The following is a 22735-nucleotide window of genomic DNA, read 5'->3' on the forward strand; positions in this document are numbered from 1 at the left end:
ATTTCCTTTGGAAAGCATTTTTAAGCTTTTTTCTAGCTTTACAAATAACAAAGATACAGGCAGTTAAAGTTGAAGAAAAATGTTGTTATCTGGAGCGATCAGGGTGAGGAGTTTTCAAACTTTATAATTGCAGTTTTGTTATTTTAGGCCCATAACTTCTTTAAACGATTCTGTAGACTAAAAGTGCTCATTTTCACTCTTGCAGAGGATGAAATTTTCTTTAGGTAGCTTTTTTTAATTTTTTTGTAACTTTACAAACAACGGAGATACAGACAGTTAAAGTTGAAGATTTTAGTTTTACGCTTTTTGGCCAATATCTCCTTTAAACGTGTCTGTAGACCAAAAACGCTTATTTTCACTCTTGCAGAGAATTAAATTTTCTTTAGGTAGCTTTACAAACAACGGAGATACAGGCAGTTAAATTTGATGAAAAATGTTGTTAAATAGATCAATGAACGTCCCTAAAAACAGAAAAAAATCAGGTTATTCACCCAACTAATAAAATGTAGAGTGTAGACTGGGAGCTCATTTCAGAACCTCCCAGTCTGTAAACGACCCCTAAAAGGGCCTTTTCAGTGAGATATTTTCCAAAAACATGTAAAAGCACAAAAAAGTGCTTTAAAAGACACTAAACAAGTTCAACCACATGTATTTCGGTTATTTGAACAAATATCAAAGAAGTGAAAAAGAGAAAAGTTGTAAGGAATTATATCCTCTGCAAGATTACATTAGAGCAATTTAACTTAATTTCAAAAATTGTGATATAAATTTAAAAAAGTTTGAAGACTCCTTTCCCTCATCGCTCCAATAAGAGACCTGAAAACGTATTAAATATCTCAAAAGTGACAAAATCAGCATTAAAAACTGCAATTTTTGCAAAATATTATTAGCTGCTTTTGGTTAAAGTTATTCCTTTAGAGTTTGATACGAAAAATCTGGTTCATCCAGTGTATTTACCAATGCAGAATTTGTTCTAATAAATTTTTTTTAATAATAGATCGCCGACTTAAACAGCCAAGTTAACGACCTCAGAGGCAAATTGTAAGTCAAACCACCTCCACAGAAGACATTTACTAAATTTTATTGTGGAAAATTTCAGCGTCAAGCCTACTTTGAAGAAAGTATCCAAATACGAGAACAAATTCGCCAAGCTTCAGAAGAAGGCGGCTGAATTCAACTTCCGTAACCAACTCAAGGTGGTCAAGAAGAAGGAATTCACCCTTGAAGAGGAAGATAAAGAGGTAAAACTCATCATACTACTTGTATACAGGGTGGTTCAGTTTTTAATGTCAGTAATTCACCGTTCGATAGCACATCAAAAAATGAGTTGATATGCATTATGTCAATTTTCTGAAAAATTCTGTCATAACTGTCAGACCGTTGGAGCAGTTTTCATAGTTTCCGGACAAAATGAAAAACTTTACTCTAGAAAATTACCTTGGAAAATTTTCTTTATAATCAGTTTTCAAAGTTTTCTGACAAATTTGACAATTTGACACTAAAAAGTGACTCTGAACCAACAAAAAGTGACATCAAAAGCTTAAAATTTGCATTTGAAGTAAGTTTTCATAATTTGAAGACACATTTCAAGATTTTAATCTTGAAAATAATCTTAAATACAGGTTGTGCCTTTAAGTTATTAGTGCTTTTTGTTTAGTGCTTTAAAGTTGCTTTCTGTCTGAAAAATCGAGTTTTAAGACTATCTTGACAAAGTTTTTGACTTATCACGCCTGAAAACCACTTTGCACACTGTTCATAGTCTTGAAAATGTAATTTCAAGCTTCTTAACTATTAAAATTGGAGCATTTTAAAGAAATTCGGACTGTTTTTAGTGCTTTAAGACGAAAAAATCGAGTTTAAGACTATTTATAATAGTATTGGCACTAAGTGTTACGATAATAATCTTGAATACGAATTTTTAGAATGGAATTAGTCTGAAAATTTAATTTGGATTGTTACCAGTGATTAATTGAATTCTAGACTTGTTTTAGTCCAGAAAATTGAATTGTACACCAATTCAAATCTTGAAAATAAACTGTTGAAGTCTCTTTAGTCTCAGTAAAGTAATTTCTGAATTTTGGATTAAAAAATATCAACTAACTAGCAAACTTTGAATTTTTAGATTTTAGCAAGTTAAAAGTCGCTTTTGAAGTCACGTGACTGTTTTCAAGCATTTCTGGTTTTGATTTACCATAATTCTATCTTCAAGAATAGCCTTCTGAAGGTCACGTGACTGATTTTAAAATTCAGATAAATTTTGAATAGTAAAATAGCTACTAACTAGCAAACTTTGAATTTTTAGACTTTGGCAAGTTAAAAGTGGATTTTTAAGTCACGTGATCGCTTTCAAGCATTTCTGGTTTAGATTTACTATTATTCTATCTTCAAGAATGGCCTTCTGAAGGTCACGTGACTGATTTTTGCCTTAAAAATCAACTTTTAGACTATTTCTAGTGATAAAAAATTGGTTTTTCGCTCAACAATCTTTGTTTTGATTTCCGGACTGTTTTTAATGCTTGAAATCCAGTTTCAGACATTCAACAATGGATTGCAGTCTAAACAAACGAATTTTAAGACTATTCCTAGTAGTATTTAAATAACAACTCGTGTTTGGTACAAATTTACTTTTATTGCTTACAAACGTCAGTAAAAATTAGTCCAAAAATCGATTTTTTTAAATTGAAATCTGCAATGGAACTCTGTAAGGGAATAGTACCTCTTCTGGAAGATATACCTTCTGGAATGACATATAATGCATGTCAACTTATTTTTTGATGGATTATCAAATGGTGAATTATTGACACTTAAAACTACCCCACTTTGTAATACTTTAGGACAGGGTTTGTCTGACTAAAAATTACAATTACAAAAAAAAACAAAAACTAAAGCAAATACAGGAAAATTGGTAATTAAATGCAAGAACTCTGAACAATACAAACGACTTCATAATATTAGTAGAATCATCCCAAATATTGTGCAGAGTTCTTAATCCTGAACATCAAAGTTCTTCACTTTATTTATTCGTTTCCAGAAACCGAAACAGGAAAAAGCTGAGTGGCAGAAGAAGTAAAATTCCCACCTAAAAAAAAAAAGTTATTTTTATTTTGATATTGCAAATCAGGCCAATTTTATGTCTAATTAATAGAATAAACCAGTGTATTTACCAAGAATTGCTTCTTTCTTCGTCGGGTTATTTTTTGGTGATTTTTTTTTATAATGGTTGTTACGCAACTGATTTTTGCTACACAAACACGTTCATTCTAAACACCTTTTTCACCATTTTTTGCTACATTTTTTTCGTTTTTTTTTTGGCTATATTTTCCCTTTTTTTACTCTCTCTATCACTTAACTTGGATCAAAAGGTGAGCAAAATAAAGCTTATTTCAGTGTGCTTATTATACAGCTTTCGTGAGCACAGCTTGCTTCCTTGTAGATTTTTGAAAACATAATAATTCCTTCAAACTTTTAAATATCTTAGCTCTTTGGAGAACTCTGCAGCTGCTTCTGTATACAGGGTGAGGCACAAATTTGCCTTAATAATAAGAAATTTTAATTTTATTTTTACCAAAATTTGATTTATCTTGTACTGTTTTCCGACCAAATCTGAAAAATTATACCAAATTTCAAAGCTGAAATTATGACTGAGTTGTCAAACCTTGACAAAAAATGGAATAATATGAGAAAAGCTATTTAGTCAATATTTACAAAACCGTACAAAATTTGGCAACAGTGCCTTGTCATGATTGTCTGATTTAAGCAAAATTTGTGAATTTTATAATTTAGAAAGCAATAGTGGCACAAAACAATTAAACCACCCTTTAGAGTAATAAGAATTTTTGATTTAATTGTTATAATTTAGAATATTATGTCGAATAATATTCGGTTAGATGTAACTTAATAAAATATAGCAAACATTGAATAAAATTAAAATGACGTTACAACCGCTAAAAGTTGCCATGTTGCCAAATTATACAAAAAACTAAAAGTTAGTTTAGTTACAGAGGTTTTAACTACAATAATTATAAAATTATCAAAAGTTTTTCAAACTCACATCGCAATTGTGCTCTAAAACAGTGTTGCCAGGTCTGGGTAACATTCCCCACCTCTGGTAAATTCGAACTAGATTTAGAAAAAAAATTTTTTTTAGAAAGGACAGTCAGTGACAAAATTGCTTGTAAAACCCACTTGGAGTGAGAAAATGATTGTTTTAAGCACATTTTTGGAATCCTCTTTAAATTTCCTATACGGTAGCTTGAAAAAACACCACAAAATTTGGTAGAATGAGGAACAAAAGCGATGTCAAAGTTTGAATTGTCAGAAACACAGTTTGAAAGGACAGTCAATGACAAAATCGCCTGTAAAACCCACTTGGAATGAGAAAATGATTGTTTTAAGCACATTTCTGGAATCCTCTTTAAATTTTCTATACGGTAGCTTGAAAAAACACCACAAAATTTGGTAGAATGAGGAACAAAAGCGATGTCAAAGTTTGAATTGTCAGAAACACAGTTTGAAAGGACAGTCAGTGACAAAATCGCCTGTAAAACCCACTTGGAGTGAGAAAATGATTGTTTTAAGCACATTTTTGGAATCCTCTTTAAATTTTCTACGCGGTAGCTTGAAAAAACACCACAAAACTTGGTAGAATGAGGAACAAAGGCGATGTCAAAGTTAGAATTGTCAGAAACACAGTTTGAAAGGACAGTCAGTGACAAAATCGCCTGTAAAACCCACTTGGAGTGAGAAAATGATTGTTTTAAGCACATTTTTGGAATCCTCGTTAAATTTCCTATACGGTACCTTGAAAAAACACCACAAAACTTGGTAGAATGAGGAACAATCGCGATGTTAACGTTTGAACTGTCAGAAACACAGTTTGAAAGGACAGTCAGTGACAAAATTGCCTGTAAAACCAACTTGGAGTAAGAAAATGATGGTTTCAAGCACATTTTTGGAATCCTCATTAAATTTCCTATCGAATAACACAAAAAAACACCAAAAAATTTGGTACAGTCAGGGAGAAAAGCTGTATGAAAGTTTAACCTGCCAGAAACACAGTTTGAAAGGACAATCAAGAATAAAATGGTCAGTAAAACCCACTTGAAGAAAAAAATGTTTTTTTAAGCACATTTTTGGAATCCTCATTAAATTTCCTATCCAATAACATAAAAAAACAATACAAAATTCAGTACAGTCAGAAGCATAAAAAAATCTTTTGAAAAAATACCAGGGAAATCTAGAATTATTAAAAAAAAACACTTTAGAAATTATTTAGTTTGGCAACAACGCATTTAACCTTTGTGACGTCCTTTCAATTTTGTTTTGAACACACTATAGAAAAAGTGTTGCACATTTCATCTTTTTGACAAAACGGTTAACAAGATAAATCAATTTAAATTGTCATAAAATTCTCTAAAACAGTATCCATTTATCATACATGCATCATCAATTTGGTCCACCCTGTATGTTTATGTTGAAACGCACTAGTTAAGAATTTCAGCACCACATTACACCACTTGTTTCGTCCGACAAAATTTGTTGTTAAATTTATGTTGTTTTATTTTTTTTCTTAATTTTTATGAATTCAAATTGATTGTTATTAATTGTTTTTTTAATGTAATTTTCAGAAAAAGCCCGATTGGTCCAAGAAGGGAGAAAAGGTACAGGAGGCCGAAGCATAAACATCTGTCTGACCCTTATCATATCTACGTAATAACACCCTTTTTGTTTGTTTTTGAAGGGCATTTAATGCCCGACAATAAACTGTGTGGTAACGTCTTGTTTTCTTTTCGTGAACGCCCCTGTATATTTTGTTAATTTCCTCTGTATTATAAATGTTTGTAATAAAACGTTCTTATTATTAAAAGAGAGTAAAATTACTGTGACGTTATTTTATTTGTTGTCCTTGTGGATTGTGTCCGTTTAGATGTTAAGGGCCAGTATTTTTAGTTCAAAATAACTTTATTCTAAGGATAATTTCTATAGACGCTTTTATTGGTCAATTCTGTAATTTCTATAGAAATCCTGAAAATGAAATTATCCGGAGGTAAAAGTACCGGCCTTAAGTAAAAATTGAGGTTTTTTAAATGGAATTTGTTTAGAAACTTTCACATAAATCATAAATTTCTGGGAAAAATGTAAAACGACGAAACCGTCAAGCAAACACTTTTTGTTCTAATAGTTTCGTTTTTAAGCTAAAAATGAGTAAAATTTGAAATTGTTAGAGACGTGACTTTGACAATCCAATTTTTGAGCTGGCAACCCTGTAAAGTCCAGTCGATAACTTTCAAAACCGTCACGTGACCATGAAAAAATAGTTTAAACTGAAAATTAGCAAAAACAAATTTTGAGCTTGCAACACTGTAAAAGCTAATTAATTGACATCTGTCAAATTCAGTCACGTGACTATACAAAAAAGTTTGAACTATAAACATTTTTTAAATCAAATTTAGACATTTGTTGCACTTTCAATAATTATTGTAAAATACACGTCACGTGACAAAGGTAATGTAATATTCAACTTGCAATATTGTCAGTGCCAACTGATACCTATCAAAGTTAGTCACGTGACGTAAAAAAATTTTGTTTAAACGTTAAAAATTTGCTAAATCAAATTTAGACAGGTGTAAAAGCTGAAATTGCAAAATACACGCCACGTGACGTTAATAATGCAATTTTGAGCTTGCAACACTGTAAAGGCTAATTGACACATGTCAAAGTCAGTCACGTGACTTTTAAAATATAGTTTAAACATGGCAAGAGAGTCACGTGACTATAAAAAAAGTTTTAACTAAAAACATTTTTAAATCAAATTTAGACAAAATTCTTAATTAAAAAGTTGCCCATTTGTTGTAAAAACTGCCTACTTAAATCAAAGAACCATTTAAAAATGCTCAATTGTTATACAGGGTGGTGCAGTTTTAAGTGTCAATATTCACCATTCGATCAATCAAAAGGATTAAAATCTGGTCATATCTGAGGTTTGCGAATTAATTTTTGACATTGAAAATTGTCAAAAAACAGAATTTTTGGACTGATTTTTCTGGCGTTCAATTTTTTAGACTGTACGTAGTGTAAAACTGATCATTCAAGACTAGTGAGAGCACAAATTTGTACTGAATAGTCTAAAATCTTGTTATTTACTACTAGAAATAGTTTTAAAATTAGTTTTCAGACTGCAATTCATTGTCGAGTGCCTGAAACTGGATTTCAAACCCTAAAAATAGTCTGGAAATCAAGACAAAGATTGTTGCACATTAAATTCATTTTTTATTACTTAAAATAGTCTAAAAGTGGTCTTTTGAGGCTAGAAATAACTTTACTAAGACTAAAGAGAGTCCGACAGTCTATTTTTCTAAAATTCTTGTCTAAAATTCAATTAAACACTAGTAACAGTCCAAATTTAATTTTCGGACTAATTTAGTTCTAAAAATTAAGTGTTCAAGACTAATATCGTAGCATTTAGTGCCATTTTTTTTTTACTTTTATCACTGAAGAGTCTGAAACTTAACTTTTACTATTAGAAATAGTTTTAATCTCAATTTTTCAGTATCAAAGCACTAAAAACAGTCCAAATTTCTTAGAAATGCTCCAATTTTTTGCACCAGTAAGTGTAGAATTCCATTTAATGGTAAAAAAGTTTGAAATTACATTTTCAAGACTATGGACAGTGGAAAAACTGGCTTTCAGGCCTGAAATAGATTTTTCAGGCTGAAAACAGCATTAAAGCACTAAAAACAGTCTAGATTTTTAAGAAATGCTCGAATTTTTAACACTCATGTGTGAATTTAATAGTGACAAAGCTTGAAATTGCATTTTTAAGACTATGGAAAATTTAAAATTTGTTTTTTAACTCGGCTATGTCAAAAACTTGGTGAAAATAGTCTTGAAACTCGATTTTCCAAGCTGAAAGCAGTTTTAAAGAACTGAAAATAGTCCAGAGTTCTAAGAAATTGAAAAGCAAAGTAAAATAACTTGAAAAGTTAGTCTTCAAATCAATTTTCATGAATCTAATGTCAATAAATTGTATTTAAGACTAAAATATTGAAATGTGTTTTCAAATTATGAAAACTTACTTCAAATACAAATTGTAAGCTTCTGATGTCACTTTTCATTGGTTCAGAGTCACTTTTTGGTGCCCAAGTCAATTTTCAAGGTTTAAATGTGTAAATTTGTAGTCAAAAATTCTAGAAAAAGTAGTTTTTCATGTCCACAAGGCAAATTTTCATTACTAAAGTATTTAAATTCATCCGAAAACTATAAAAACTGGTTATAAAGACAGTTCTTAAGCCTCTCAAGTCAAAATTCCCAGTTTCTAAATCAATTTTCAAGATTGAAGTCTTTCAATTTGTTTGAAAACTATGAGAACTGGTTACAAAAACAATTTTTAAGCCTCTTATGTCAATTTTCATTAGTTCAAGTCATTTTTTGGTGTCCAAGTCAATTTTCACGGTTTAAATCTGTAAAATTGTAGTTAAAAAATATATTAAAAGTAGTTTTCAAGTCCTTCAATTTGTCTGAAAACTATGAAAACTGGTTACAAAAACAATTTAAGGGCTATCGAATGGTAAATTATTGACATTTAAAACTGGACCACCCTGTAGAATGTGTCGTGAATAATGTCATATGAACACAGACATGGGAGATAATTATTTATTTTATTTTTTTGCAGGAAGGAGAAGGTGAGGTTGTAACATTAACCGAAGACAATGCTGGAATTTCTGTAATGTGAAAGTGTCTGTCATCTGTCTGTCATTAATTGACAGTTTTCATGACTTTGATCGTTACTATAACAGTATAATAACTAATGGCTTTCAGTGATAATATTGATAATTCTTAATCTTGTCTTGTCTTCATCTCTTTTTGTTCAATAACGAATATTTATTTCTCTATCTCTTTCATTCATTGAATGAATATAATTTTAAAGACATTTTTGATTTCGTATTCGTAATGATCGTCCATCACTAGTGATAATTCTTAATCTTCTCTTCATCTCTTTTTGTTCGTTAACGAATATCCATTCTTCTTTCTCTTTCTCGAGCCTGATCACTAAAAACAACCCAATAGGTGAACAACCGCCAGAAGGACAACCGACGGAAGCCCAACCAGCCGAAGGTGCACCTGCAGATGCAACCACCCAACCTCCTGCTGAAACAGCTGCAGAAGGTGAAACACCAGCAACAGAAGGACAACCACCTGCAGAAGATCAGGCACCTACCGAAGGTGCAGCTGCACCACCTGCTGAAGGTGAAGCTCAACCGCCGACAGAGGGGGCACCTCCAACAGAAGGTAATTTCAAATAACTAATTTAAGGTTAAAATGTTGTTTAAAAAGGTCACGTGATTATTTTTACGACTAAACAGAATTTCTGTATGTAGGTCACGTGACCGTTCTAATTTATCAAATTCAGTTATAAAGCTCACTTGTCTCTTCTTACGGTTAAAATAGTATCCATGCAGTCACGAGACCAAATTTAAGGTGAAAATATTGTTCTCAAATTCATTCATTTTTACGATTGAAAGACATTTCTTTACGATACCTCATCAGGAAGATGATATTTTTCCTTTAAAATGACCTATAACAAGTATGGTTTCGAAGAAGTTTTCCCACCAGGATCACCGGATTAAACATCTATGGATTTTTTGATGGAGAACAAACTCTGATACAAACGCCAGGGATGCTGCACTGTTTGGTTTTTAAATTCTTAACGGTTCTGACAGTTTCCATATAGAAACAAGCAAATTCTAGTAAAAATTAGGTATCTCTTGTTGGTCTTTAACCATGTAAGAGAAGACAGATAATTTCTAATAATGCACATGAAAAATAAACCTAAATGAATGTTATACAAGCAATATTATAATCAAAACTTTTGATGATAGGTGGTGAACCAGCGGCTGCGCCTGCAGAAGGCGAGCACCAACCAGAAGCTCCAGGTGAGTGAACCAATTACGTTTGCTTAAACTACCATGGTCACGCCAAAAGTGCATTGCAATACAAATGATGTAATACAAATTCTAGGACCGTTCGAAACCTTTAAACAACTGGTCCTGAACGAAAATTACGATATCATCGCTCTGCCGGAAACGGTTCTGGCACCGACCGAAAACAAAGAAGCGGTGTCCATTCCCCATTATTCTCTGGTCGAGAATCGAAAAAATAGTGGGGATGGTGTGGTTATTTACATTAAAGACTCGTTGAAATATAAAGTGGTCGATTTGACCACTGACAATCCTGAAGAGCACGTCACTTTCGAGGACTTACTCGACAAACTCAAAGCTCGTAAGTGCTTCGATCATTGATCAAGCACTGTTCCATTATCGCTTAATTTGTCCTTTTTTGCCATTTCAAACTTGACCATGGCCATATTAATGTACAGGGTGGTTGGTTACATTTGCTCTTAACCATATCTCTCTATTGACTTTTTTAAAAAATGTCAAATACGAAAGTTATAGTCCACGATCTGAAGGTTTTGCAGAAACCGGATGGATCAAAGAAGTTATATGACACAAAGTTATGTTTTTTTAAGTGAATATCTTATTTGATATTCTGATTGCGACTATTATTTGCAATATTTTCCATATTTACCTAATGTTATATACCTAACTTCAACACTTTTCAAAATAATATGAATTTTTCAAAATTATTTATAAATTTATGCAAAGGTATGGTAATTCTATATGTCCTGTTCCATTCCCGGTATAAATGCTTCAATCTTTCGGTAGCGTGACATTTCTACTATATATGCTATACAAGGTGGTCAAAAGACAATTTCAAGGGCTACAAAATGGTATATTGAACCACTCTGTAACTGTCAAAATAACAGAATTATGGGCTATCAAAGTGAAAACTGTCGAATTAAAACTTTACAGCAAATAGCTCAGTTTTAACAGGAAATAACTCATTTATTCGACGTTTTAGGTAAAAACGCTACACAGGGTGGTCAAAAGAGAATTTCAAGGGGTATAAATTGGTATATTGAACCACCCTGTAATTGTCAAAATAATCCACTTATTGACAATACAATGGAGTAGTTTACAGGGTTCATTTTATCAAAAAATTACCAAATATGAATCTTGTAGATATTTGCGTCTACTTTATTCCTAGATAATTCATTAGTATACAGGGTGTCCCAAATTTGAGCAACAAACTAAACTTATAATTTTTCAAATGGGATGACCAGTTTTTTATTAGATTTTTGAAATCTACGTCAAATTCTAGGTATTCTTGATATAAAATGTTTGTATCAATATTCAATTGTGTTTGCTCTCTAGCAGCCTTACTTTCACCAGAAGAAATTCCCAATTTGAACGAAATTTTGGCGCACTTTTCCAGAAAATCGTCTATAACTCGCTTATTTGAAATACCCTGTATAAAACTATTGTATAACAAAGAAAGCTAACGAACAAGGCTATCACGTAGCGTTGAGCGAATTCGGATAAATTGCCCCATTTAGCCACTAGAGGGCGTGAAAGTTGACTCTCGTTTTTTGCAGTTTTTGCTTAATATCTCAGGAACGTTTCAGGTTAAAGGTCTGAAATTTTTATCAAAAATGCAGCTCGACGGGATGCAACTTTTACCTTCTATACACTTTTTTGATACCATACACCGTTTGACCTTGAAAAATTTAAAACTAAAATTTTCAAGAAATTTCAAGGGTGACACCTATTGATTTTTTTCAGAAAATTTTTAATTTTTAAAATTTACTTCAACTGCCTAAATACCTTCAGGTTAATAGTACGAAAGTGACGTAAAGTGTCATTTATCAAAATGTCATTTTGCAAGGGTGCCACGCCCTAAAAAGTGTCAAAATTGACATAATTTCAAGGTCATCTCCGGTGCCACTTAGAGCAAAATGGACGTCAGATTTGTGTTCCCCAGGTTGAAATTAGTTAAAAAAGTCACTTTTATTGAGCAAAATCCAAAATGGTCGCCGTTAGTATAGTAGGCCCAAAAAATCCCTAATTTAGACTAAATTTTCGCGCATTTTTCCAGAAAATCGTCCATAACTCGCTTATTTGAAACAACCTGTATAAAACCACTGTATTATGCAAGAAAGCTAATGAATAAGGATATCACGTGACGTTGAACGGGAACGGCTAAATTGCCCCGTTTAGCCACTAGAAGGCGTCAAAGTTGACTCTCGTTTTTTGTAGTTTTTGCTTAATATCTCAGGAACGTTTCAGGTTAGAGGTCTGAAATTTTTATCAAAAATGCAGCTCGATGGGATGCAACTTTTACCTTCTATACACTTTTTTCATACCATACACCGTTTGACCTTGAAAAATTTAAAACTAGAATTTTCAAGAAATTTCAAGGGTGACACCTATTGATTTTTTTCAGAAAATTTTTAATTTTTAAAATTTACTTCAACTGCCTAAATACCTTCAGGTTAATAGTACAAAAGTGACGTAAAGTGTCATTTATCAAAATGTCATTTTGCAAGGGTGCCACGCCCTAAAAAGTGTCAAAATTGACATAATTTCAAGGTCATCTCCGGTGCCACTTAGAGCAAAATGGACGTCAGATTTGTGTTCCCCAGGTTGAAATTAGTTAAAAAAGTCACTTTTATTGAGCAAAATCTAAAATGGTCGCCGTTAGTATAGTAGGCTCAAAAAATCCCTAATTTAGACTAAATTTTCGTGCTGTTTTCCAGAAAATCGTCCATAACTCGCTTATTTGAAACAACCTGTATAAAACCACTGTATAACGAAAGAAAGCTAATGAATAGGGATATCACGTGACGTTGAACGGGAACGGCTAAATTGCCCCGTCTAGTCGCTAGAGGGCGTCAAAGTTGACTTATATCCTGGTAAAAAAATTTTACCACAAATGCACCTCGATGGTATACAAACACTATTTTGAAAAGTGTTTTTACATTAAATACGTAAAATATTGCAAATAATAGTCGGAATCAGAATATCAACTTTGTGTCATATAGCTTCTTTTGTTCCACCCGGAATATTGCAAAACCTTCAGGTCTTGGACTATAACTTTCGTATTTGACATTTTTTGAATCAATAGTTCAAGAGATAAGAGCAAATGTAACCAATCACCCTACACAAAATTCAATTAATTCCAATACTTCACACTTTTCAATACCATTTCTTTTTGTAGCATCTACAGAGGGTGTGGAAGGTCAGCCGCCAACCGAAGAACAACCAGCTGCTGGAGAACAAACAGGAGAAGCACCACCAGCTGGTGAAACTGCTCCAGCATCCGATGCTCCCGCGGCAGAAGGTGAAGCAGCACCTCCAGCTGAAACTCCAGCCGCTGAAACCCCAGCAGAAGCTGCACCAGCACCAGAAGGTGAGCCAGCTCCAGCGGCAGAAGCTGCCGCACCTCCAGCTCCTGAAGAAGCTGCTCCAAGCGAACCAGCACCCAGTGAAGCGCCTTCAGTGGACGTAGAGCCACCTGTAGTTGTGGAGTCTATCATTGTCAGTTCAACAATAGTCGAAGGTTTGTTATTCAATTTGGTTGGTGAATGAATTATTTATTAGTTTTGTTGATTAATTTTTCAGCTGCAGCTTAATTATTACCTCTTCCAGTTTTGCTTTCCAGATTTATAGTGACTTTTATCTAATTTAAGTTTTTTTTGTAATTGTTAAGTTTGTAACATACATGGAGTATTTATTGTAAATTATTAAATAATTATGTTTGTCCTATTATTGTGTTATTTTTGGTATCCTGGCTTTACTTTGTGATATTTTTTTTATGACTAATTGTGAATAGATAAAATCACCCATTATCTACACTGTGAGTAATGAGTTATTACGTATAATTATAGTTTTTTTGAGTTGAATTTTCACAACTTTTGTCATTTGGCTGCTTGACCTCTCCATAAAACTGTAAAACAACAAAATAGTCAAAATTAAATTTATGAATGAAATTTTGACAGTTATGACATTTGGCCCACAGTCAGTTAGTTCTAAACCTGGAAACTGTCAAATTCAATCCCATGGAGGTATAAAACAATAGCTATTATTACACGCTCGTTGATTAATATACTATTATTAACTCAAATTTAATTTGTTCTAATGAACTCTTCGTTTGAGAAGCAAATAAATCGTGATTGGTTGGAAATTCAGAATGAACCGGGACCGGGACACTGCACCCTGGTTGACCTAGATGCAGCTAGCTTGATGACGTCAGCAACTACGTCATTCCCTGTTGAAGGTATATGCAGAACATTTTCATTGTAAAATGAGAATGGCGCAAATAGTTTCTCATTTTCTATCGATCTGACGTTAGAAGCATCACAACTATCAACAGATGTTATTTATGAAAAATTGTTTTTTTTTTAATTATTTAGAGGTAATATGCGTTCAAAGTGGTCCTTCCTAACCAATTTTCAAAATTCTGTAACTCGGTTATTTTTGAGGTTTCAGCGACCGCAAAAAGCTCAAAATGTCCATTTTGAACCCCTCTTTTAGCTCTCGCAATCTGACAACGCTGCGGCTTATACAGGGTGTGCAAAAATGCAGAGAAAACCACCTTGAATCTGACACAATGTGTGACCGCGTTTACCCTGTTATAAGTGTGTGAAACTGGGTAGAACCAGTCATCTAGGTGCAGAAAGTTATTTTAAATATATTTGCTTTTGCTAAATAACTGTATTTCTAACCGTTTTCGAATTATTTTTTGAAAATTGCATTTTCGATTTTTGAGGTTTCAGCGACCGTAAAAAGCTCAAAATGTTTGTAATAAATCCCTCTTTTACCTCTTACTAATCTGGCAACGCTGAGACGTATACAGGGTGTCCTCAAAAGTAGGAATTTGATGATTCTGAGAGGAAAATTGATCTTAAAAGTTTTTGAGAAGCTTAAATCAGTGTTTTAAGCAGTGAAAACCGGTCAAAATCAGTGAAACTGTGCTCAAATTTGAGGAAAAAGGCTGCAAACTAGTGACAACACCATTTTGCACCCAAAATCCGGAGTTTTTAAGTGAGCCAGTTGCTTTTTACAGGAATTTTACCTAGATGACAGTATAATCCCTGAAAATTTCATAATTTTTGCTTGCCTGGTTTACGAGATATTTGAGATCTTAGTACAGTTTATTGCAGTTTAATACTTTGAATTGGTGTAAACCTAGTCAGCTGGGTGCACTAAATTATTCTGAACATTTCTGTCTCCTACTAGATTATCGTATTTCTAACCGTTTTTGAGATATTTGCTATTTGCGAGTTATTTTTTGAAAATTGTATCAAAATTGTTATAATTCTGTATCTCGGTAATTTTTGAGGTTTCAGCAACCGTAAAAAGCTCAAAATGTTTGTTATAAATCGCTCTTTTACCTTTTACTAATCTGGCAACGCTGCGACTTGTACAGGGTGTCCAAAAGAATCCTGAACTGTCAAATACTATGCAACTATAAAAGTAAAAAACATATGTTCATGAATTGAATTGCGCTGGTTGTGACTTATTTTAAAAATTGTGTTCGTTTTGATATCAGGAGTGGACACTTAAAATGAGAAAGTAAAAATTTAGTGAAAATTGGCAACTTTTTTTGGGTTGGCAACACTGATGGAATGAATTTCCATGTATTTTCATTACATGAAAATATGTGATTTCCTCGCCACCTGGCGACTTGTACAGGAACTCAAAATAGAGCTCTAGGATGTTCATTCTATATTGATATTGATTACATTTTAGCACTTTTAAAATTCGCCCACAGAATGCAGGACTAATAGCATATTAATTACACGATTAAATCCTAAAACAGCGTACTAATTAACGGTTGGAAACGAAATAGACCCGAAGGGAAATCCATCAAGAGAAGAAAATTAGAACGGACAGGCAAAGAAGAACAAATATGGTAAAAGAATGCCGACCAATGTCTGCAATGGCTTGATTGATTCTATACCCACCGCTATTTCTAACACGGTTAGTAAGAAACAAAAGGAAATAACCACTTTTTCCTGCTTTATAGTCATTGACATCATATTTTAACGGTGTTAACTACAATTTCCTGATTGAAAATTACCTACTCATTTTCTTAGTTAAATACGTTTGTCAATTTCGATAATAATGAATTTTAAGTAAGTAGGTAAAGGTGCATAAAAATCAAATTTTATTTATTTCTTCAAAACAATTACAGATATTTTCATAAAACTTTCTAGGTGTTTTCGAATTAAAAAGAAAAAATCCTGCAAAAGTACCATTACAATTAATACTAAATCTTCAGGACTTTCCTTTCTATTAAATTTTCAAATTATGATTTATCCAGTTTTTTATTAAAAAATAGCTATAAGATTGATTGTTTCTATCGAATAAAGAATATCATTTTTGAAAAAAAACTAAAAAAATAAACATTTAGATATTGAATAATAAACAATTAGTAGGTATTGATTTTATGAGAACATTTTCATGGTTTTTAATTTTTTATTGGAAAACAGAAAGGTATACCGTAAAGTTACTATAGTCTATCCGGCGAACCTACGGAGTAATAAAATTCGATGGGCGGCAACTTTGGTCGACCCGTATTACACTGTAAAACAGGTACGTAAAAGTGAATCGAGACATGAGACCCGAGAAGTCCTTTTATTAGAGAGAGAAGAAGATATTATATTGTAAAAGGGACCGGATATAGACCAATACTAATACTCCTAATTTTCGCTTTTATTCCTCCGTAGGTTGGCCGGATAGACTATAATAGCTTTTCTGTTCTAAATTGAATGAGGAATTTAAAACTGATTTGCGTTTTATGGAAAAACGATATTTTCCTTATAAATACTGGGTGGTCCAAATTGATTGTAGGAAACTTGAAAGGTAGAAAGTACATAAAAAATAAACCCCAAAGTGTCATATAAACTATGGTTGAATAGAGCTATAGTTAAATGAAGGCAAAGTTGCGCATTTTATTGCGAAATAATTTGGTAAAAATAATCCAAAAAAATTTTAATTACATCCAGAGATATCCGACAAAAACCAAAAGAGACAAATTTCTTTTTGTTTTTTTTTCCACTTTATTACTGATTATTTTGGAAAATGATTGGCACCCCCGACAGAGGACGCCGATGCAACTCTGGGAACTTCCCAAAGGGAAAAATTCCTGGACTTGCAGCAACTTCCTCTTCCAGACCAGTAAAAAGCAGTAGTCTTCCTTGACCCATCTATATGATACCGCATTCCCAGCAATTTTTCCTTTCGGGATGTTCCCAGAGTTGCACCGGCATGCTATGTCCTGGGAAAACGCTGCCCCCGCTGACGGAAGGGCTCTTCTTGTCCTCCATTTCCTCTTTCTTCGTCAGCTCGTCCATCTCTGGTGGTCCTGGCAAACTCTAGGATGTCCAAACAGCCGGCATTCGTCCGTCTGTTTTTAGATCCTAAAGTTTTGAGGGTCTGGTGAGTGAAGGATGGAGTCCAGTCAGAGCCCAGTTAGCACCGGGATAACTACAGAAGGGTTCTATCCAGATTTTGAGAATAATATTCTCGCCATCTAAGGAAAAATTGTGGTCCTCCTCTTAGCTGGTTGGTCCTGAATTGTCGTCTATCTGAAACAGAAAGAAAAATCTATTAATAATTACCCGTTATCCAATAACTGGTAGTTCACTGCTTTTCGCAGTAACTGGTCCGCTTTTTGGAATATCTTCACTTCGCTCTGCTGGATCCTTTCCGTTGCTGTGGTGAACCTCAAATCTCGCTGGATGTCCACGTTTCTAACGTACCATGGGACATCCACCGCTGTCCTGAGCGCAGTGTTTTCCACAGCTTGGAGTTTCTTCAGATGCGGTAGAAGAACCGACTTGATGAGCGTCACTTTGTTCCAAAGTGCCAGCTTCGATGTCCTGCATGTCATGGGGTACAGTTTTACTCTGGTCGCTCTGGATTTCTGTCTGGCGTATTCTATGTGACTTCCCCACGTGAGTTTCTTGTCCATCTTGACCCCAAGGTATGTCACTCGATGTCCATGCCTTCTATCCTCATATTTGGTCTTCTTCTGAAGACTACGGCCTGCGTTTTCTCTGCGTTTAGGTCGATCTTCCATTTCTTACACCAGAAATGACGACAGTCCTGCAGCTTGCGGTACTCCTGCTTCCATTTCCTTCCAACTCGAGTAGACGCTGTCGATTTTGACTCACAAACGACGCTTATCATCATGCTGTCATCTTGATTAGAAGTCCTCTGTGCCAAACCTTGTCGAAGGCCTTGGAGAGGTCTAGAGGTCTAGTTCCTGTTGAAGCTTTCCGAGATGTACCCAGCTAAGAACTAGAAAAATTCCTTCAATTTTATTGGTTGCTAGTACAATGCAGGAAATAATCGAAATTACACATAAAAAGACCACATATTCTTGTTTGAACAGTGGTAAAGTAAAAGAAGGCCTTCAGCCAGGTTTTTAACAACATAATGGCTTACTACGCCACTGGATGTCAGTTGAAATTTGCCCACAGACTATTTTTGAAACACTAACTTAAGCATTCGGACTAGTGAGCGCAAACACGCGCTCCATAGTCGTAGGCACGTTTCGAAATATCAATGTCAGCGCGGACCTTCGAACGAGAAGCAGCGCATTTTGCTAGTTTCTTCTATTTTTAACTAGTTTTGTGGAAAAAAACACGTTTTTTCCGATCGATAATTTTCCAGCGAGTTTTTTCGAGACCAAATTGTAAAAAAAAACGAAAAATTGCGTGTGTAGTTTCGCGGACGATGCGCATCACATGGTAGACGGACAAACCAATGAGTGATCCCCAAACGGACCAATGGATTGGTTGGTGCCAAGACGGTAATTTTTGACGCACAATGGTATGTATATTTACTACTTCCGTATTGTTAATCGCTTACCAATAACTTTTATTTAGCGCGTTTAATTTAAATGATGCGTGGTACAGTTTCATTTATTTTTAAATAAAATGCAGAAATTATGTGGGTAGGATAACCACCTTGACCCTTTTTTCCATACCAGAACCACATTTATTTATTTTTTTTTAAATAGAACTTATACGTCTACAGTGTGTATGGTATTAACTTTTTTGAGAAAAAAAATTAAATATACAGGGTGTCCCAAAATTGAGTTACGACCTTCCAATTGAAATTTTCAAATGGGAACCTTAATTTTTTGTTGCATTTATGGATTCTACGTTACAGCTTAAAAAAAAAATGTTGACAAAAATAATGTTGGTGATTGGTTTATTGTCGCAAAGTTTGTTTTTTTCTTAGATAATCAAAAAAAGTATACAGTGTGTCCCAAGTTTGAGCAATATATACACTATAATTTTTAAATGGGATTTTTTATTTGATTTTTGGAATCTACGTCAAATTCTAGGCCTACTCGATGTAAAATGTCTGTATCGATCCCCAATTGATTTTGCTCTGGCAGTCTTGGCCCTCAAATCGAGCAGAAATTCCTAATTTGAGCAAAATTTTCGTGCACTTATCCAGAAAATCGTGAATAACTCGCTTATTTTAACCATCCTGTATATATGAGCCATATAACAAAAGAAAGCTAATGAATGGTGCTCTCATGTAACGTTGAGCGAACGCGGTTAAGTTTTTTGGTTTAGCCGCTAGAGGGCGTCAAAGTTAAACTTGCTTTTTTGTAGTTTTTGCTACATATCTCAGGAACACTTCGAGTTACAGGTCTGAAATTTTTATCACAAACGTACCTTGAAGGAGTGCAACTTTTACCTTCAATGGTCTTTTTTCGTACCAGGCACCGTTTGTCCTGGAAAAATTAAAAACAAAAATTGTCAAAAAATTTAAACGGTGGTTAACCTTTGAGTTAAGAGAAAAATTTTGAATTTTTAAAATAAACTTTCTCTACCTAAATTCCTTCGGGTTAGTGATAGAAAAATGAGGTAAAGTGTCATTTGTAAAAATGTAATTTTTTAAGAGTGCCACGCACTGAAAACCGTCAAAATTGACATAATTTCCAGGTCATCCCCAAAACCGTGACAGTTGGGGCAAAATGGATGTCAGGGTGATACAGGGTGTCTCATATAAGCGGCTGAGAAAATGACTGTTTTAAGCACATTTTTGGAATCTTCATTAAATTACCTATTTAATAACCTGAAAAAACACCACAAAATTTGGTACAATTAAAGAGAAAAGCGGTGTCAAAGTTTGAACTACCAGAAACACAGTTTGAAAAGACAGTCAGGCACAAAACCACTTGTCAAACCCACTTGTAGTGAGAAAATGACAGTTTAAAGCACATTTTTGAAATCCTCATTAAATTTCCTATCCAATAACTTGAATAACACTAAAAAATTTGATATAGTCAAGGAGGAAAGCGGGGTCAAAGTGTGAACTACCAGAAACACAGTTTAAAAGGACAGTCAGAGACAAAATCGCTTATAAAACTTACTTGAAGCGGGAAAATTACTGTTTTAAGCACATTTTTGAAATCCTTATTAAATTTTATATCTAATAACCTAAAAAAACTCTACAAAATTTGGTACAGTTAGGGAGAAAAGCGATGTCAAAATTTCAACTTATCACACATAATCGCTTGTCAAACCCAATTGAAAAGAGAAAATGACGGTTTTAAGCACCTTTTTTGAATCAAAAAATTTCAAATCTATAATTTGATACGTTTCTGAGATATTCAAGAAAAACAAAGAAATTGTAGAGTCAATTTTGACAATCTCTAACAGTTAAACGGTACCACTTAGCTGCACCCGTACAACGTCAGTTAATAGCTCTATTCATTAGCTATCTTTTGTCATATGATGTGTCAATACTGAATGTTTCAAATAAGCGAGTTATGGACGATTTTTTGAAAAAGTGCACGAAATTTTGACGCAAATTTGGTATTTTTGAGCCATTTTTCACACTCCCTAGGAAGAATAAACAAATACCTGTATACCTATTTCAAATATCACAAGTTTGGTTTAGTGCTCAAATTTGGGACGCTCGTTATATTAATGAAATGAAACTAGAGTTAATTCAAGATTGACGTGTACACTGAATATACACCTGACTCACCCTGTATATGTGTTTAGTAGTAAACGAACGAAAATAGCACGCGCATCCAGGAAGTCTGAACTAAAACGATATAAGTATTCTAAAAATTCATTCATTATGACTCATTAAAATGGTGTGGGATAAAATAGTAAGTTTAAAGAAGAATATCAGAACGAAATGATGTAAAAAGTTATTCTGGTGGTGGATGATTCAAAAATTAATAATCACTCTTACAAAACACATTAAAATCTAAATAAAACAACATTTCTTATTTTAGAAAATTTGTTTGACTATACTGGGTGGTAAAAAAACTCAACGACGTTAAAAATGCTTAAAAAGGAATAAGAAGAAAATTAGAATAGGAAGTTCTGAAATAAACACCCTGTATGCTATCGTAGTTAAAGTTGACATATATGGTAAAAATCAAAACACTATGAAATGACGTAACCATGAAAGGAGTGACAAATAAAAAAAACGAATTACCTACGTCATTTTATTTTAATTTTGGTTACAGTCACAAATGTGATAGTATACAGAGTGTTTGATTTAACATCTGTTGGTGACGATATTTTGAATGGTTCCCAAAAACCAAAACTTGGTATTCTGAATTTGATTGAAGTTTATAGATTCCCATATATTTTCAGTCAAACTTGGGCCACACTGTATAATAGTTGTAAATAAAAAAAACCATAAATAACCATTTGCATCCTTGAATTTTACTGCTACTATACCTACCTGTGTTTTGTGCGCACTAAAATGGTTTTTGAGATTATCACATGTTGTGTAACTAAAATGAGGTTATCGCTAAAACTACCCACTACTTTATATTTCTTTATATCCTAATAGCCTAGCCACTATCCTTTATTGGACGTTTTAAGGTTTGTTTGTTATTCGATTTAAATGAAATTATAATTCTCTTATAATAATAAGGAAGAATAACTAATGAACCAAAATGATATAGGCGGAACACGCTGTATATGTTTAGTATAAAATAGTATACAGGGTAATTCAAATTCGACCCTCACTCTTATGATCTAGGAAAGTGAGTTAGGAAACATAATACACGAGTGGCATACAATATGTTTTATCTAGTGCTGGGTAAATTACAAATACTATGTTTGTGGCAGTTCAAAGTTTGACACCGCTTTTCTCGCTGACTGTACCAAATTTTGTAGTGTTTTTTCATGTCATTGGATAGGAAATTTAATGAGGATTTCAAAAATGTGCTTAAAACAGCCATTTTCTTACTCCAACTGAGTTTTATAGGCGATTTTGTCCTCGCCGTGTTTAAATTTCAGACCACAATTTCAACTGATCTAAATATTTGGTGCACCAAATCAGTTTTTCCTAAATAACTCAAAAACGCTGAAAGTTACAGAAAAATTGCAAGAGATCAAAAATGTTCGTAATGAACTCCTTAACTCAACACCGTAAGTTTGCAGGACCGTTTTTGCTTCCAGTATACAGGGTGTACATGAAAATTATGATGATTCACTGTTTTTGGTCACCCTGTTTTTTGCTTTACACCACTGGAAAGAGAAGCTCAAGACGGTTATTTTGAGTGGTTCAGCCTCCCCAAACTCCCAAAAATAATCGAGTTACAGGGTGCTCAAATTTCAAACCACAATATCAACTGATTTGAAAATATTTTGCCTTAAACCAGTTTTTTCTGAATAACTCGAAAACGGTGAAAGTTACGAAAAATTTGAAAGAGAGCAAAAATGTTTGTAAAGAGCTGTTAAACTTAGATACTAGTAAATTGCAACCTCAAAATCAGAGCCGTACTGGACAATTTTTAGAAAAAATGCTGATTTTGTTTAAACTGAAATAACCAAACA

The 22735-nt window shown here is 33.5% G+C and overlaps 2 protein-coding genes and 1 long non-coding RNA gene across 8 annotated transcripts in view; 2 read left to right on the plus strand and 1 right to left on the minus strand.

Annotated features, from left to right (window-relative positions):
• wupA (troponin wings up A) overlaps window positions 1-13661 on the plus strand; it is a 31778-nt gene extending 18117 nt beyond the window's left edge. For 3 of the 5 annotated variants that reach the window (XM_081989130.1, XM_081989131.1, XM_081989129.1), the window contains exons 6-8: window positions 998-1041; window positions 1100-1241; window positions 5628-5880. In XM_081989130.1, coding sequence (XP_081845256.1) covers window positions 998-1041; window positions 1100-1241; window positions 5628-5681 — 240 coding nt within the window. In that variant the 3' untranslated portion in view covers window positions 5682-5880. Of the gene's footprint in view, window positions 1-997; window positions 1042-1099; window positions 1242-3031; window positions 3363-5627; window positions 5881-9066; window positions 9289-9878; window positions 9933-10017; window positions 10279-13113; window positions 13456-13517 lie in introns of those variants that run through there. The other 2 variants (XM_081989132.1, XR_014179633.1) reach the window with 2 other exon arrangements.
• LOC145735289 (uncharacterized) lies at window positions 5809-8681 on the minus strand. Its single transcript, XR_014179636.1, has 2 exons — window positions 6711-8681; window positions 5809-6384 (listed from the first exon to the last, which is right to left on the minus strand). It is a non-coding gene; the product is annotated as an uncharacterized LOC145735289 (long non-coding RNA).
• Window positions 13662-18485: 4824 nt separating the features above from the next.
• The window catches only part of LOC145735892 (CD151 antigen-like), a 33103-nt gene continuing 28853 nt past the window's right edge, over window positions 18486-22735 (plus strand). For both annotated transcript variants that reach the window (XM_081990037.1, XM_081990039.1), the window contains exon 1: window positions 18486-18737. The gene's annotated coding sequence lies outside the window, so the exon portion shown is untranslated. The remainder of the gene's footprint in view (window positions 18738-22735) is intronic.

This window comes from Ips typographus, linkage group LG11, assembly GCF_016097725.1.
Source record: "Ips typographus isolate SLU linkage group LG11, UJ_Ityp_2.0, whole genome shotgun sequence".
Taxonomy (NCBI): Eukaryota; Metazoa; Arthropoda; class Insecta; order Coleoptera; family Curculionidae; genus Ips; species Ips typographus.